Below are 15,786 nucleotides of genomic sequence, written 5' to 3' on the forward strand. Positions count from 1 at the left end.
GCATTCACGGTGCGATGAGCTCCAAGTCAGTAACAATTCAGTTAATCTGATAATTTTACAGATGCAGTGGGACACCACTTTACGACCTGCCGATTTCGTGCTATTTATCATTATAAAACATAAAGCCAGAAAAGGAGATTGCTTTAGTTCCTTGTGGCAGTAATAGCTTAAGATTTAGAAATAAAAGAAGAAGGGTATGGCCAGGGGCAGCGTTAACTGAAAACTCATAATAATTTACAATTTTTTTTAAACATTGACTGATAATTATTACAAATTTCGAGGGAAGGTTGTGTGATTTCATGACTGCATACATTAATCATTAAACTGGTGTGTTGCTCCCAGTTACTGCATGATAATAAAGTGCACAAATAGTACAAGATAAAAAACTTGGTTAAATCGGCGCATCGTCTGCTAATTATTCTTATATTTATTCTAAGTGCAAACATGACGTTTATAGCAGAATTATTTAGTGGAGTATCTGTGTAATTGTGCTTTTCATCTGTCTCACTGTGTGTATCAGAAGATCCGTGAGGTCTTGTTCATGTAAATGTGCTTTAAAGCCGTACACAGCTAAATTAAAAAATCATGTTTTAGTACAGCGGTTGATTGACAGGTAGAACTTTTACCCTAGAAGTCCTTTGGCTTCGGAGTCCTTTTGGAGTCGCCTTCGGCTTGCTCATTGGGGTTATAAATACAATTATTATTTAATTACTTATTTTTAAACAATTCACAATCGGAGACGACGTGAAGCCATGCAAGAAGCAGACATGTGAAACACGAGCTCTGCGCACTTTGTTTTTTTTATTTTTATTATTTTCATGTTATAACTGGTGAGATTCGATACACCCAGTTACATATTTGTTCTTTGAGGTAAACATGGCAAAGAAGTCAAAATCCTCAGACACTGGAGACATTAAAAGACACTTACGTGCTCAAGATGAAACCTCTGGCGGCCCTGCAAGCCGGGGACTCGATTTGGACGGCACGTCGGGAGATGAAATTCAGCGTCAACTGTCCAACATCTCGGTGATACTGACGAAGGTTGTTGCTGACTTGGAGGATCTCGCTGTAATACGTCGATCAATTACAGCGATGGAAGCAAAGTTCTCTGAGTTGGTTACAAGAGTGACAGAAGTTGAGAAACAAATCGATTATCTGGAATCATCCGAAAGGGAATTATCCGTTAATCCGCCCACGACCAAAATAGACGTGGAAAAAGTCTTGGAAAAACTGGAAGATTTGGAAAATAGGAGCTGAAGGAATAACATACGAATTGTTGGAATTCCTGAGCATGAAGAAGGCAGAGATATGGTGAAATTCCTGGATGAGCTCTTCCCGAGTCTGCTCGACATAACAGGCCATAAACTGGAAATCGAGCTAGCTCACAGAGTCCCTGCTCGCAGATCTGCTGAGGGAGACAGGCCCCAATCAATCATGGCCAAATTTCTGAGATCATCCATTAGAGATCTCGTGTTGCGTGAGGCGAGGAGCAAAGGAAAGCTTTCTTGGAAGAATCACAATATTTTCTTGTTCGAGGACTTTACGAATGCGACGAGAAACGCGATCGGTTCAAGGAATGTAAGAAACTCTTACATCAATGGAAGATTGCTTTTGCACTGATGTTTCCGGCCAAACTGTGAATAAAAATGAAAGATGGTTGCAGGGAATTTACGTGTCCAAAGCAAGCACTGTCTTTTATAAAAACAATGGGTGAGTAAGCCATTTGGGGTTTTTCATGTAGCTCCAGAGTGGATTAACTCGCTGTACTTACTCTGAACGGCTTCATATCAGCTGGAGTTTGTTTTGTGGAGGAACACACCTTCAAGACAGTTCTGTGAATGAATCTACACATTCTTTCTGTTTATTCTGCCTATTGGCTGGGGTCTGTTTTTACAAAATATTTTCTGTTATGTAATTTTGCCTCATAAAATTTGTGCAGAAGCACCGGACTTGAGCATTCCGACAGCAAAGTTGTCATGGGGGTTCTCGTATGCGTACATGGACTCTTTGAGTTTAGAGGGATTGACGCCGGTTGGCGCTGTCGTGTGCGGGGTTAATGCGCACGTTTTCTTTTTTCTGTTTGTTTTGTTCGGGGGGAAGTTCGGGGTTTGATTATTGCAATAATTTTTGAATGTGGTCTGTATAATCTTGTTTTTGACACACGATTTATTTTTTTCTATTATATCAAAATGACAAATGTTAATGTGAATGGGTTATCTCTCTCCACATGGAATGTAAATGGGTTGGGGCACCCCATAAAAAGAAGGAAGGTTATCTCTTTTCTTAAACGGAAGAAATATGATATAGTGTTTCTTCAAGAAACGCATCTTTCCCTGCAGGAAGCTGAAAAATTTGGGAAGATATGGGGTGGACATGTTTTCTTTAGCACTGGCTCAAGTAAGAGCAGAGGGGTCATTATACTGATAAATAAACATTTACAATTCAAATGTCTCAAACAGACTAAAGATAAATTAGGAAGAGTCATTATTGTTTTAGCAGAAATTCAGGGGCAAAGGTTGATTTTTGGCTAATATTACGCACCTAGCACTGATGATCAGGGCTTTTTTATAGATCTTGAAGGGATGTTACAAGCTGCTGTCACCCATCACGATATAATATTGGGAGGAGACTTTAATCTATTGATGGATTCAGTCCTTGATCATAGTGAAGCAAAAGTGTGTAAGCCCCCTAGAGCAACATTGATGCTTCACAGGATGTGTAAAAATCTTGGTCTTGCAGATATCTGGAGACTTTTGAACCGATCAAGTAGGGACTATAAATTTTTTTCATCAGTCCATAAGATTTATTCAAGAATAGATCTAAGTCCCTCATTTCATCTGTTGATGATTGCTCATTTGGAAACATCTTAGTCTCAGATCATGCCCTGGTGAGTTTAGAGATGTTGCCACATACGGAGAAAAAGAAATCATACAGCTGGCGCTTTAATGTATCCCTTTTGCAAAATCCTGAATTCCAACAAATGTTAAAGGCTGAAATCAATGTTTAAATGGAGACCAACTGGTCCTCAGTATCCTCTGTGGGCGTGGATTGGGAGGCACTTAAGGTGGTTCTTAGGGGCCGGATTATACAGTATGCCTCATTCACCAAAAAATCCAAAGCACGGGAACTCGTGGAGTTGGAAGGGAATATTAAAAGTGCAGAGGCAGAGCTGAACCGCCGAATGTCGGCTGATGGCCTCTGAGAATTGACCCGTTTGAAATACAGATATAATACTATTTTGTCACAGAAAGTGGAGTTTTGGCTATTCAGGGAAAGACAGTCATACTTTGAGTCGGGTGACAAAGCAGGGAAGCTTTTGGCTAGATATATAAAGCAGAGAGAGTCTTTTTCTACCATTCCCTCAGTGAAATGTGCTGGTGGTGAAATCTTTACCTCGGCCATTGATATTAATAATGCTTTTAAAGAATTCTACTTTGATTTCAATGGTTCCACGTCTTCGTCTACTGATGAAGATATTAGAATCTTTGTAGAACCATTAGATCTCCCTAAATTGACAAAATTCTCTTGAATCTGAGATAACCTTGGAGGAGCTTGATGAGGTAATTAAGTCCCTGCCTACAGACGGCTTTGCTGCTGAATTTTTTAGATCTTTTGCTACAGAACTGGCTCCACTTTTGTTAGAAGTTTATACTGAATCATTAAAGAATGGAAAGCTTCCTCCAACCATGACACAAGCCCAGATCAGTCTGATTCTTAAAAAGGACAAAGATCTTAGCGAATGTAAAAGTTACCATCCAATTTCCCTGATCCAGCTAGATGTAAAAATTCTGGCTAACCGATTAAGTAAAGTTATGACATCTCTTATACATATAGATCAGGTGGGGTTTATTAGGGGCCGCAGCTCTTCTGACAACATTAGGCGTCTCATTAATATCATGTGGTCAGTGGCGAATGATCAGACTCCGGTCACTTGATGCCGAAAAGGCGTTTGATATGGTAGAATGGGATTATCTTTTTAAGATGATGGAAATATATGGGTTCGTAAATACTTTTATTGGATGGATTAAGTTACTTTATAGACACCCGGTAGCAGCCATACAAACAAATGGATTCATTTCAGATTATTTTACTCTGAATAGGGGCACCTGGCAGGGTTGCCCTCTTTCCCCATTATTGTTCTGTCTGGCCCTGGAACTATTAGCAGCCGCGATAAGAAAGGAGGATGATTTTCCAGGGGTGGTGGCGGGAGGTGTGGCGCATAAGCTTCTGCTTTATGCAGATTTTATTATTTGTCTTCGACCCCACTAGGTCTATGCCTTGCCTCCACAGAATTATTAATTCCTTTTCTAAATTTTCAGGATACAGAGTTAATTGGTCTAAATCCGAAGCTTTGGCTCTGACAGCGCACTGCCCAGTAACGGCTTTTCAACTGGGCACCTTTCAATGGCCCAAACAGGGCATTAAGTATTTGGGCATTTTATTCCCAGCAAAATTATGTGATTGAGTCAGAATTAATTTTGACCCTTTAATAAAAAGATTTTCGAGTGATGTGAGTAGGTGTGTGTAAAAGATGAGGCGAGAAGCAGTTTTCCTTCTTAAGGTGAGGCTTTATTTTTCCTCTTCACCACACCACTTTCCAGTTTTCCTTTTAAGCACTAAGCTAAATCCTATCACACACTGATTTCACAAATAAACTTTCACTTACAATCCTTGCTCTGGCTCGGCTCTGTCGTGTCCAGTCTCTCTCTCTCATCTGAGTGCTGCGTGAACCTATTTATGCCGCTCTCCCCATGCTCACTGAAATTAGAGACAGGTGTTAGACATAATTTAGCTCAGGTGTAAGCGCCCTTACCGCTTTCTCTCTCTCCGGAGAGATGCTTGTCCACGCCCCCGCTGCCACATATCCCCACCGCCCGACTCAGGCCGGGGCGGCATCCGGCCTGCCTACCACTCCCCCCCATTTCTGGAAAGGAAGTCGGCGACAGCCATCTGCGCCCCCGGTCTGTGGACCACCTTGAACTTAAACGGCTGAAGAGCCAGATACCAACGGGTGATCCGGGCATTAGTATCTTTCATGCGGTGGAGCCACTGGAGTGGGGCATGATCCGAGCAGAGGGTGAAGGCCCGCCCCAGCAGGTAGTATCGGAGTGTGAGGACCGCCCATTTGATGGCGAGACACTCCTTTTCCACGGTGCTGTACTTAGTTTCCCTTAACGAGAGCTTACGGCTAATGTACAGCACCGGGCGCTCCTCCCCCTCCACCACCTGCGAGAGTACGGCCCCCAGCCCCCTGTCTGAAGCATCTGTCTGTAAAACAAAAGGGAGAGAGAAGTCAGGTGAATGTAAAAGCGGCCCCCCGCACAGTGCAGCTTTAACTTGCGTGAACGCCTGTTGACACTGCTCCATCCACTGGACCGGATCTGGAGCTCCCTTTTAGTGAGATCAGTCAGCGGGCTGGTGACATCCGAATAATTAGGTACGAACCTTCTATAATAGCCAGCCAGCCCCAGGAACTGTCTCACCCCCTTTTTGGTCTTGGGTCTCGGGCAGGTCGCAATCGCCGCTGTCTTGTCAATTTGGGGACGCATCTGCCCGTGGCCCAAGTAGAACCCCAGATACCGTACCTCCACCCGTCCAATCGCGCACTTCTTCGGATTCGCTGTGAGTCCTGCTCGGCGCAGCGATCTCAGAACCGCCCTCAGATGTTGCATGTGCCGCTGCCAATCATTGCTATAAATAATGATGTCATCTAAATAGGCAGCGGCGTAAGCTGAATGCGGTCTGAGGATTCGGTCCATGAGACGCTGAAACGTAGCCGGGGCTCCAAACAAACCGAACGGAAGAGTCACAAATTGGTGTAATCCAAACGGTGTGGAGAATGCGGTTTTCTCACGGGAAATTGGTGTCAAGGGGATCTGCCAATAACCCTTAGTCAAATCCAATGTCGAATAAAAACGAGCAGTGCCCAACCGATCGAGCAACTCATCAACGCGAGGCATTGGATTTGCATCAAATTTAGACACCGCGTTGACTTTTCTATAATCCACACAGAATCGCACAGACCCGTCGCTCTTAGGCACTAGAACAACAGGGCTGGACCAATCACTGTGGGATTCTTCTATTACCCCCATATCAAGCATCGCATCCAATTCCCAAACGATTTTCTTCTTGTGTTCGGGTAATCGATAGGGGCAGCTACGTACCACGACCCCCGGCTCGGTCTCGATGTGGTGATGGATGAGGTTCGTACGTCCCGGTAGAGGGGAGAACACATCTGCGAACTCCTGTTGCAACCTAGCAACCTCCGCGAGTTGGCTCGGTGAGAGGTAGTCTCCGCAAATGACCGGGGTGGACTGATTATGTTTTGAACTCACCTCCGGTCCGAGCTCCGCCTTCTCGGGAACTACCATAACCAACGTCACGGGAACCGCCTCCCTCCACAATTTCAGGAGATTGAGGTGGTATATTTGACGTGCGTCCCCTCTATCGGTTCATTTAACCTCATAATCGAGATCTCCCACTCGTCGTGTGACCTCAAAGGGTCCTTGCCACTTGGTGAGTAATTTAGAGCTTGATGTGGGAAGCAATACAAGCACTTTATCTCCCGGTGCAAATTCCCTTAGCCGAGTTCCCCTGTCATACAGTCGGCGCTGTCGTTCTTGAGCTTGGAGCAAATTCTCCTGTGTTAGTTGCCCCAAGGTGTGGAGTTTTGCTCTAAGATCAAGAACGTACTGAATTTCATTTTTACTGTTTGAAGGTCCTTTCTCCCAGGCCTCTCGCAATACATCAAGCACACCGTGTGGGCGTCGCCCATATAGCAGTTCGAATGGGGAGAAGCCAGTGGAGGATTGCGGGACCTCTCGTACTGCAAATAACAGGGGGTCGAGCCATTTATCCCAATTTCTAGAATCATCGTGCACGAACTTACGAATCATGTTTTTGAGGGTTTTATTAAATCGTTCCACCAGGCCATCCGTTTGAGGATGGTATACACTGGTGCGAATTGATTTAATATTTAACAACTCGTACAGTTCGCGTAGTGTTCGTGACGTAAATGTTGTGCCCTGATCGGTGAGGATTTCTTTCGGAATCCCCACCCGGGAGATTATTTTGAAGAGTGCCTCCGCAACACTGCGTGCTGAGATGTTGCGAAGAGGCACTGCTTCCGGATATCGCGTTGCATAGTCCACTAGGACCAATACAAAGCGATGTCCGTGTGCTGACCATTCTAATGGCCCGACGAGGTCCATTCCAATTCTCTCAAAGGGGACCTCGATCAGAGGGAGAGGGCGCAATGGCGCTTTTGGGGTGGCCGGTGGGTTAACTAGCTGGCATTCGCGGCATGCCGCACACCACCTGCGGACATCGCCGCCAATGCCCGGCCAATAGAAACGGTCTATTAGATGGTTCAGTGTTTTCCTTTCTCCTAGGTGACCCGCCATGGGATTATAATGAGCCGCCTGGAATACCATTTCCCGACGGCTCCTTGGAATCAAAAGTTGGGTTGTATCCTCTTTGGTCCGAGTGTCCTGTGTCACTCGATACAACCGCTCATTTATAATTGCAAAATAGGGGTATGAAAGTGCGATGTCAGGCTGGAGTCGTTGACCATCGATGACTCTCACTTGGTCAAAGGCGTGTTTGAGGGTTTCGTCTCGCGACTGCTCCAAAGGGAAATCCCCATCAGGGAATTCCCTGAGAAGGGGAGGGGCTGCAGCCTCTCCCCCTCTCTCGTCACCATGACATGGAGCTGTCGAGGACGGCCCCGGCTCCACCTCCCCTGCCAGAGCATCGCACATTACACATCTCCCTATTTTCATACAGGACCCATCCGCACAAATTCTCTTTAATAAAACTCTAAAATCAGGCCAATCAGTCCCCAAAATCAGCGGATGGGTGAGGCGGGAACTAACCGCAGCCTCCACTCTATGCTTTTTCCCCTGAAATTTAATTGTCAGGGTCACCAGCGGATACTTGTGAATATCCCCGTGTACACATTTCACCTTCACCGTTTTAGTTGTGACCAATGCCTCGGGTTGAACCAGGCGTTGGTGGATAGTGGTTTGATTACAACCGGTATCCACCAACGCTTGGTGAGTACCCCCCTTGACACTTACCGGTATCCGGTACGCTCCGGCCCGGTCGGGGGCAGCCTGTGGGAGGTCAGAGACCCGCACCATCGTCCCCAGCTCCATCAGAGGACACTGATCTCGGAAGTGGCTCGGGTCTCCGCACCTCCAGCAGGCTGGCCCAGGTGCTACACCCGCACTTGCGTCGGCGGGCGCCCCCCCCTGAGGGGGAGAGCGGCGGGGCATTGGAGTAGGGAAAGGTGGTGTCGCCTCCCACACCCGGGGAACTGGTCTCAGGGGCTGAGGTCCTCCTCGTCTGCGTGGGGCAGGAACGGGACCTGGAGAGAGAGCAGAATGAGAGGAGAGAGGGGAGGGGGAAGGAACAGAGGGAGGAGAGAAAATGTAGGAGGGCTCTTCCGCCCTTGGGATCGCCGCCATGTGGTCCTCCGCAAGTCGGATAGCTTCCTCCAACGACGCCGGGCGGTGGCACTGGACCCACTCTGCCGTCCCTTTTGGCAATCGATCTGTGAACTGCTCCAGTACCACTTGGTCGATAATTCCCTGGATGTCGCGATCCCCCGCTAGCAGCCATCTTCGGCAGGCGTCACGGAGCCGCTGGGCAAAGGCAAACAGGCAGTCGGAGCTCTCTAACTTCAAGCTCCGGAAGAGTTGACGACTCTCCTCCGGAGTGCGACCAACCCGTTGCAAGATGGCTCTTTTCAGATCTCCGTAGGCCAGGAGGCTCGACGCTGGCAGTTGTTGAGCCGCGAGCTGGGCTTCCCCAGACAATAGTGGGATCAGTCGGGCCGCCCATTGGCCGAGCGGCCAGCCCCAGATCTCGCCGGTCCGCTCAAACAAATCCAGGAAGGCCTCAGGGTCATCCGCCACCCCCATTTTCTGTAATGCTGGCGGGGGTAACAGCGTGTGAGTGTCCGGGGTCGCGGCTGAGGATGCCTCCTGGCTGAGGAGGCTCCGGATCGCCTGCCGGTCCTCGGCTTGAGCATGCAGGAGCTCGACAAACCGGCGGTCTTGATCTTGTCGGAGCTCAAGCAGCATCTGTTGGTGGCTCTGATGTAGGCTTGGAGGATCTCCGCCAACTGGGAGGACTCTACGGGACGACCTCTATCCATCTTCGACCCAAACTTCAATTCCCGTGTTTCGGCACCAGTGTAAAAGATGAGGCGAGAAGCAGTTTTCCTTCTTAAGGTGAGGCTTTATTTTTCCTCTTCACCACACCACTTTCCAGTTTTCCTTTTAAGCACTAAGCTAAATCCTATCATACACTGATTTCACAAATAAACTTTCACTAACAATCCTTGCTCTGGCTCGGCTCTGTCGTGTCCAGTCTCTCCCTCTCGTCTGAGTGCTGCGTGGCCCTATTTATGCCGCTCTCCCCGTGCTCACTGAAATTAGAGACAGGTGTTAGACATAATTTAGCTCAGGTGTAAGCGCCCTTACCGCTTTCTCTCTCTGCCGGAGAGATGCTTGACCACGCCCCCGCTGCCGCAGTGGGCTTCATTACATTTATCGATGATTGGAAAGGTTAATGTTATTAAAATGAATTGTATTCCAAAATTCAACTACCTACTCTCTTATTTCAAGCAATTTGATAGTATAGGGAAGTCCTTCATTTGGAATGGAAAGCGTCCCAGGTTACATTTCAACAAGCTACATAGGCCGATTGACAAAGATGGGCTAGGCCTTCCCAAGATTTTGTTTTATTATTATGCATTTGGTCTCAGACATTTAGCTCATTGGTCACTTCCACCTGAGAGAGCCCCTCCCTGGTTTGGAATTGAACAAAGTTATTGCCCCATTTTACTGTTACAAAGCCTTTCTATTCAACTAATTGGAGAAGTTAAGTCGCACCCCGTTATCTCGCATTTGCACGGGCAATGGTCAAAAGTGTCCAGAGTGTTCAATTCAGACATTTATTTAAATGTTGCCTCGAGCAGATGGCTAAACCCAAAGTTGCATATTGGTGAGTCCCATTTCTGCTGGTCTGAGTGGATTGTGAGGGGTGTTAATACACTCGGTGACCTATATGAGGGATTCCTAGATCTCAGTTCTTCAGGTACTTACAGCTGCGCCACCTGCTCTGTACTATTTTTGGGAGTAGCATACACCCCCCTAAAAGGGCAGATACTCTAGAAGTGGTGATAACTGCTTTTGGAAAAGGTCATGAGGTATCAGTGTATTACTCCCTGTTAATTCAGATTCTGGGGGATGGAGCTACAACTTCTCTCAAGAGATTATGGGAGAGAGATTTAAATTTGGTATTGGAGGAGGGAGTGTGGGCTAAGATTCTAAAAAATGTCAAGTCTGCATCTAGAGATTCAAGGGTGCGTCTGATGCTATTTAAGATTTTGAATCGATTATATTGGTCCCCCTCTAGATTGTATAGACTTGGTCTTAAAGACACAGCCACCTGCTGGCGATGCCAATCAGAAGACGGGGACATAACCCAAGTTTTTTGGGGATGTGTTAAAATACAGGAATTGTGGTTGAAAGTTCAGGGATTTATGTGTGATGTGTTGGACACACGGTTTTCATTTTGCCCCATACTCTGCATTCTGGGTGATGGGGAGGTCATTCATTTTGGGGAATTCGGGGGGAGGGGTTTTAATTTATATAACTGATTCCATATTTTATGTTGTGTTTATTGGTTTTTGTGTATGGAATCAATAAAAATGTTAATACCAAAACAATTCACAATCATATTTTATCAAACTACACAATGATGACTCTAAGACATTATAGATATTACAGTTTTATCTTCTGTTAATGCCTGATCTTCTGTAAAGCTGCTTTGAAACGATGTGTGTTGTGAAAGGCGCTATACAAATAAAAATGACTTGACTTGAGTTTGTTTCACTAGACACGCGCTTGGGGAGTTGCAAAAAAATCTTCTATCACATATCCACTATCATGTGCATATACAATTATAACAGATTCTACATACCCTTAAATGTCACCCTAGAACTGAAACGATTGCAAGTATGACGAATAAAAATAGACCATAACGGAAATTTTACAACTTTGTCTGTCAGAGTGATAAAGATTGTTTTCTAGCGCAACCCGTTTAGCAAATTATTTGTTTGAAGGGCAGAGAACAGCATGGCATTTCTGTAGAATCCTTCCCAGTGATGTGGTCGTGAATAATATGGGAAAACAATTTTAACACAACAGTTTTCTCCAAATGTGTAAAAGCTTCATGAGCAATCAGTTTTGTAACACCTTCTCTTGATTGGTCAACTACATGTAGATCACCAAATCAGTGCATTCAACCGCACACACCTCACGAATTCAAGCCGATAGCGGCCACATTTTAAAAAATGATCAGGAGGTCGTGAGCTGCTCGTAAGAGGCTTGGCTCTGCTCTCACACGATGCGAGCCATGACCAATCGAGCACCAACGATTTCCACGCAATCTCTCTTGATGGGAACAAAATCAGTCGGGAGCTCGCACAACAGGCAAAATTCGCACCGTGTACGCTCAGCCTAAACCATCCTCTCTCGCTCTCATGTAGCACTGGGAAACATTTATCAGTCAGTGAATCGGTTCTTTCACGCAGTTAAAATAAATGATTCCTAACTCTGATACATTTTAGTGAATGGATTCTTTCTGAAGGTTCATGTAAATGAACTAGTTCATATAAATGATTCACTGATTCACTTGAGCCCTGAGAGCCCTTCTTTTTTTAAGCAAATATTTACTGTATTGCTATTTATCACTATATTTACATTCAGTTATATAAAATAGGGTGTTTTTTAGTTTATCAGTGTACAGTATATTAAGGATACTTTTATGTTCAATTGTAACTTGTTACCCTATTTGTTTAACCCTTATGATATTTAGCATGGTTTTACTGCAGTAAAGTAGACTGTAGTAAACATGGTTCATTTTCATAAGGGAATGTCACCTTAAATAAATATACAACTATCAGCTGATGTTATTGAATTGACAGAACTGATTGCAGAATTAAACAAGACAAACCTTGTTCAAACTTTGATCCCAGTTTGACAAAGCCTTGTCTGAAAATTGAAATCGTTTTAAAAGCTTGAATTTCGAAGGTTTTGCAGGTCCAACAGAAAACGTCAATGTCTGTTGGATTTTTGGCCCGTTTGTAGTTCAGATAAAGAAAAGCCGAAAGTCTGATCAGTTAGAAAAGACATAGCACACTAAGCCAGAACAGTCTGAAGGTCTGTACCAATTTTGGTGGCTGTAGTTTGAAATCTTTAGGAGTTAGTGTTAGGCATGTTGGTCTTTGTTTAGGGATTTTGGAAAAACTAAAAACAAACTTGAATAACGCATGCCAACATAATAATATCATCCAATTGTTAGAGATCTAAAAAATATTTTCTTTAAATAGGTTCAATGGAGTTAGCTATTTTTTATTAGTATCTTATACTTCAGCGAACTACTTTTATAAAAGAGTAAATTGACGGTAGTTTAATTTCTTTAAATTACGAGTAGCTTGTAGCTTGAGAAGTTTCAAAGAAGCTTCACCAACACCATATTAGATTTATCAAACATGGGTGTTCTAGGTAGCTCAGTGGCAAAGACGCTGGCTACCACCCCTGGAGTTCGCTAGTTCAAATCCCAGGGTGTGCTGAGTGACTCCAGCCAGGTCGGTTGCTAGGGAGGGTAGAGTCACATGGGGTAACCTCCTTGTGGTCACTATAATGTGGTTTGTTGTCAGTGGGGCGCGTGGTGAGTAGAGCGTGGATGCAGCGGTGGACGGCGTGAAGCCTTCACACGCGCTATGTCTCCATGGCAACGCGCTCAACAAGCCACGTGATAAGATGCACAGGTTGATGGTCTCAGACGCGGAGGCAGCTGGGATTCGTCCTCCACCACCCAGATTGAGATTTTTTTCACTATTTGAATAACAGTATGGTTTTTCATGCTGCTAATTACAGTATCATCAGAAATGATTGACAGTTATGATTTTTGTCATAATCATGCAGGTGTAGTGTGTCAGTTTCCTGTGCATATGTGTGTGATCTCTGATTCATGTGTGTGTGTGTGTGTGTGTGTGTGTGTGTGTGTGTGTGTGTGTGTGTGTGTGTGTGTGTTTAGGCAGGAGTGTCACACAGCTCTGGTCCGTGCATGCTGGAATGAGTTGTTTACTCTGGGTCTGGCGCAGTGTGCTCACATCATGAGTCTGTCCACCATCCTCGCGGCCATCATCAATCACCTGCAGTCCAGTATACAGGACGGTACGACACTCCACATGACCTCAAGAGACTGTTTACTAACCACACACTGCTATCCCAACAATACAAACACAATGTTTACAGTATTTTGTGCTGGACACTTGAGTCTGCGTGTTACAGTGATTTTAATACGGTTTCGGGGAGTTGCTAGGCAGGACACAAAGTGGAAAAAATGTAACATGGTAAAATCACTGTAACCCACAACGTTAAGTGATATATTGCTTTATTATGTCATATTCCTAGTTCTTTAATGTCATAAAAGACACCAATGTTCTAAATACTCAAATGTGTACTCAGCATTAATTGTCTCCTCATTAAAAAACTTTTACCAAGACATAAATAGTACTTTTGAAAAATCAGGAGGGCTCATACGGTTTGACCTCAGTCAAATCTGTTTTTTTCTACATGTCTTCAATGACAATGGCTTCAGTTTTGAGACATTATAATGAGTCTTCAGGACTTAAAAGAGAATATTAGCAGGAATTTAGACCTCAAAAAACATCCCTATCTATGGAAGCCTATTTCTGCCACGTTGGGATTTTTTGTTTTTGTTTTTTTTTAAGTAATAATTATGAGATACTAAGTCATATTTATGAGAAAAAAGTTGTAATGAATAGATACTAAGTCAAAATTATGAGATAAAAAGTGAATTAAGTCATAAAAAGTATATGAGATAATGTCAAAATTAAGATAGTAGGTTGTTATAATGAGATTATTAGTCATAATAATGTCGGTTCACAGTAACCTGTGGGTTACGCCATCCATGTATTCCTGATAGGAAAGAGAGATGGTTGCACAGTCCATACAGTTCATTAGAGTTCACAGAGGTTTTATCGTCTGGACAGAGATTGAGGCACATCTAGGCATAGAACTTCTAGCTAATTCTAAAACTACATTCATCACACATAAACATTTCAAGTTATTGGAAGGCACAGCATTAACCATAACACAATCCTTTGTTGTTCTTTGGTCATAACACAAAATCAAAGTATAACCTGACATTGGTTACTAGGAACAAAATGTTAGAGGAAAGGAGGGTTAAAGGTTAAAAGGCTTATCCTTGGAAATGATTGGGGTTATCCTGTGGGATGGGCTCAGACTGGTGTGTAAAATGCGGCTGTATGAGAAGTGAGTCCAGTCTGGCCTGTAGGTGTTGAATGTACCTGTACATGGCATGTGCAATAATTGCGATGATGATCCAACCACTAAGGAGGAGCCAGAGGGCAACCAAACTGATAGGGTGTTCTCGGTAAGATGACGATCTGCTTATGCGACTATGAAATATAGTGGTCAAGCCAGTCGGTTTGAGGCTGAACTTCACTAATTCCATCCCTTCAGCCTGAAGCTGCTGTTGAAGGGTGTCATCAACGGTGAGGCTGTGACCTCTAAATGCGTCCATGATCTCAATTTCTGCGTCATGATTGTTGACGTTGTGATGATGGAGGACAATATCGTCAGTGTGCACGATGGCTCTTTGGGGAACCGTTAAGAACACCATTTGGTTTGGTAGCCTTAGTTTAGTGGCCTTAGCTTAGTGGCTGTATCATGTCAGTCGTATGACTTCGGTGGCTAGGGTTAACGAGCCAGCGACTGCCTGCTCGCTCTACCTTTGTCTCTGTTCCTTCATCTTTGATGGACATGCTACCATGACATTTGTTCAGGGAGGTAGTTAGTCACCTCTCTAACAAAGGGGTTGCGTTTTGACAAACCCAATGAATGTACTTTGTCTTGGTACACGTTTAGGTTAGAGATAAGGTAGTGCGAGGGGTCCTCATCATGGTAGGCGAGTGTTGGTGGTGTTTTGAGGTGAATGTGTGCATTACCTCTCTGAAAACCAACATTAAATACAGATTTTAGTCTATATATATTCTGCCTATGACGGTAGACTGAGGATAAATCCTATTTTGAGGTTCTGAGGATTTACATGGATTGGAATTTCAATGCCAAAACTATATGCCAGGTGTATCTGTGAAGGTTGCACAATGGAGATAGTTGCAGATCTAAGGATTTGTTTGACAAAGTTTAGGGAGACCAGGTAAGCTGGAATCCTTCCATCACTCAGACTGTTGACTGAGGAGCTAATTTCCCTGAGGTCCTGCATTAGATCTCTAACGATACACGCATAAGTTGGTTTCTCTGACAAAATCCCTAAAGTGTACAAAGTGTTATTGATAAGAACAGATTGCAAATTTACAGTGACTATAGTACCCTGAAGGGTTTTATTCAGGCCCTGTAATTGTTCTTATTGGAGTCGTCGTCTCTGCTGGATTTTTGGACGATAGCGACGTGTGCATCTGAAGCTGGCAAACTGTTTTCTGGACCAAGTGGTCTCAGTATGTCAACCTGAGCCCACATGTGTCCACGACGGCAGTCAATGAGCGGAGCCAATCGGTTCAGTAGGTCCTGGCCAACTAACAGTGGTTCCGTATTAATGGGACATATGTAAACAGGGTCTGTTAGCATCATCCCTTGAAAGGTGTCAGTCCAGGCCCGTTTTGTGATAGACGACCTATCTTGCGTGTAGCTTGTGATGCTT

The 15,786-nt window shown here is 44.5% G+C and overlaps 1 protein-coding gene across 7 annotated transcripts in view; it reads left to right on the top strand.

The window, feature by feature from the left end:
* LOC127424279 (nuclear receptor subfamily 2 group C member 2-like) overlaps window positions 1-15,786 on the top strand; it is a 54,938-nt gene that overhangs the window by 30,371 nt on the left and 8,781 nt on the right. For all 7 annotated transcript variants that reach the window (XM_051669304.1, XM_051669305.1, XM_051669307.1 and 4 more), the window contains one exon: window positions 13,114-13,253. In XM_051669304.1, coding sequence (XP_051525264.1) covers window positions 13,114-13,253 — 140 coding nt within the window. The remainder of the gene's footprint in view (window positions 1-13,113; window positions 13,254-15,786) is intronic.

Source organism: Myxocyprinus asiaticus, chromosome 33 (assembly GCF_019703515.2).
Source record: "Myxocyprinus asiaticus isolate MX2 ecotype Aquarium Trade chromosome 33, UBuf_Myxa_2, whole genome shotgun sequence".
In the NCBI taxonomy this organism is placed as follows: Eukaryota; Metazoa; Chordata; class Actinopteri; order Cypriniformes; family Catostomidae; genus Myxocyprinus; species Myxocyprinus asiaticus.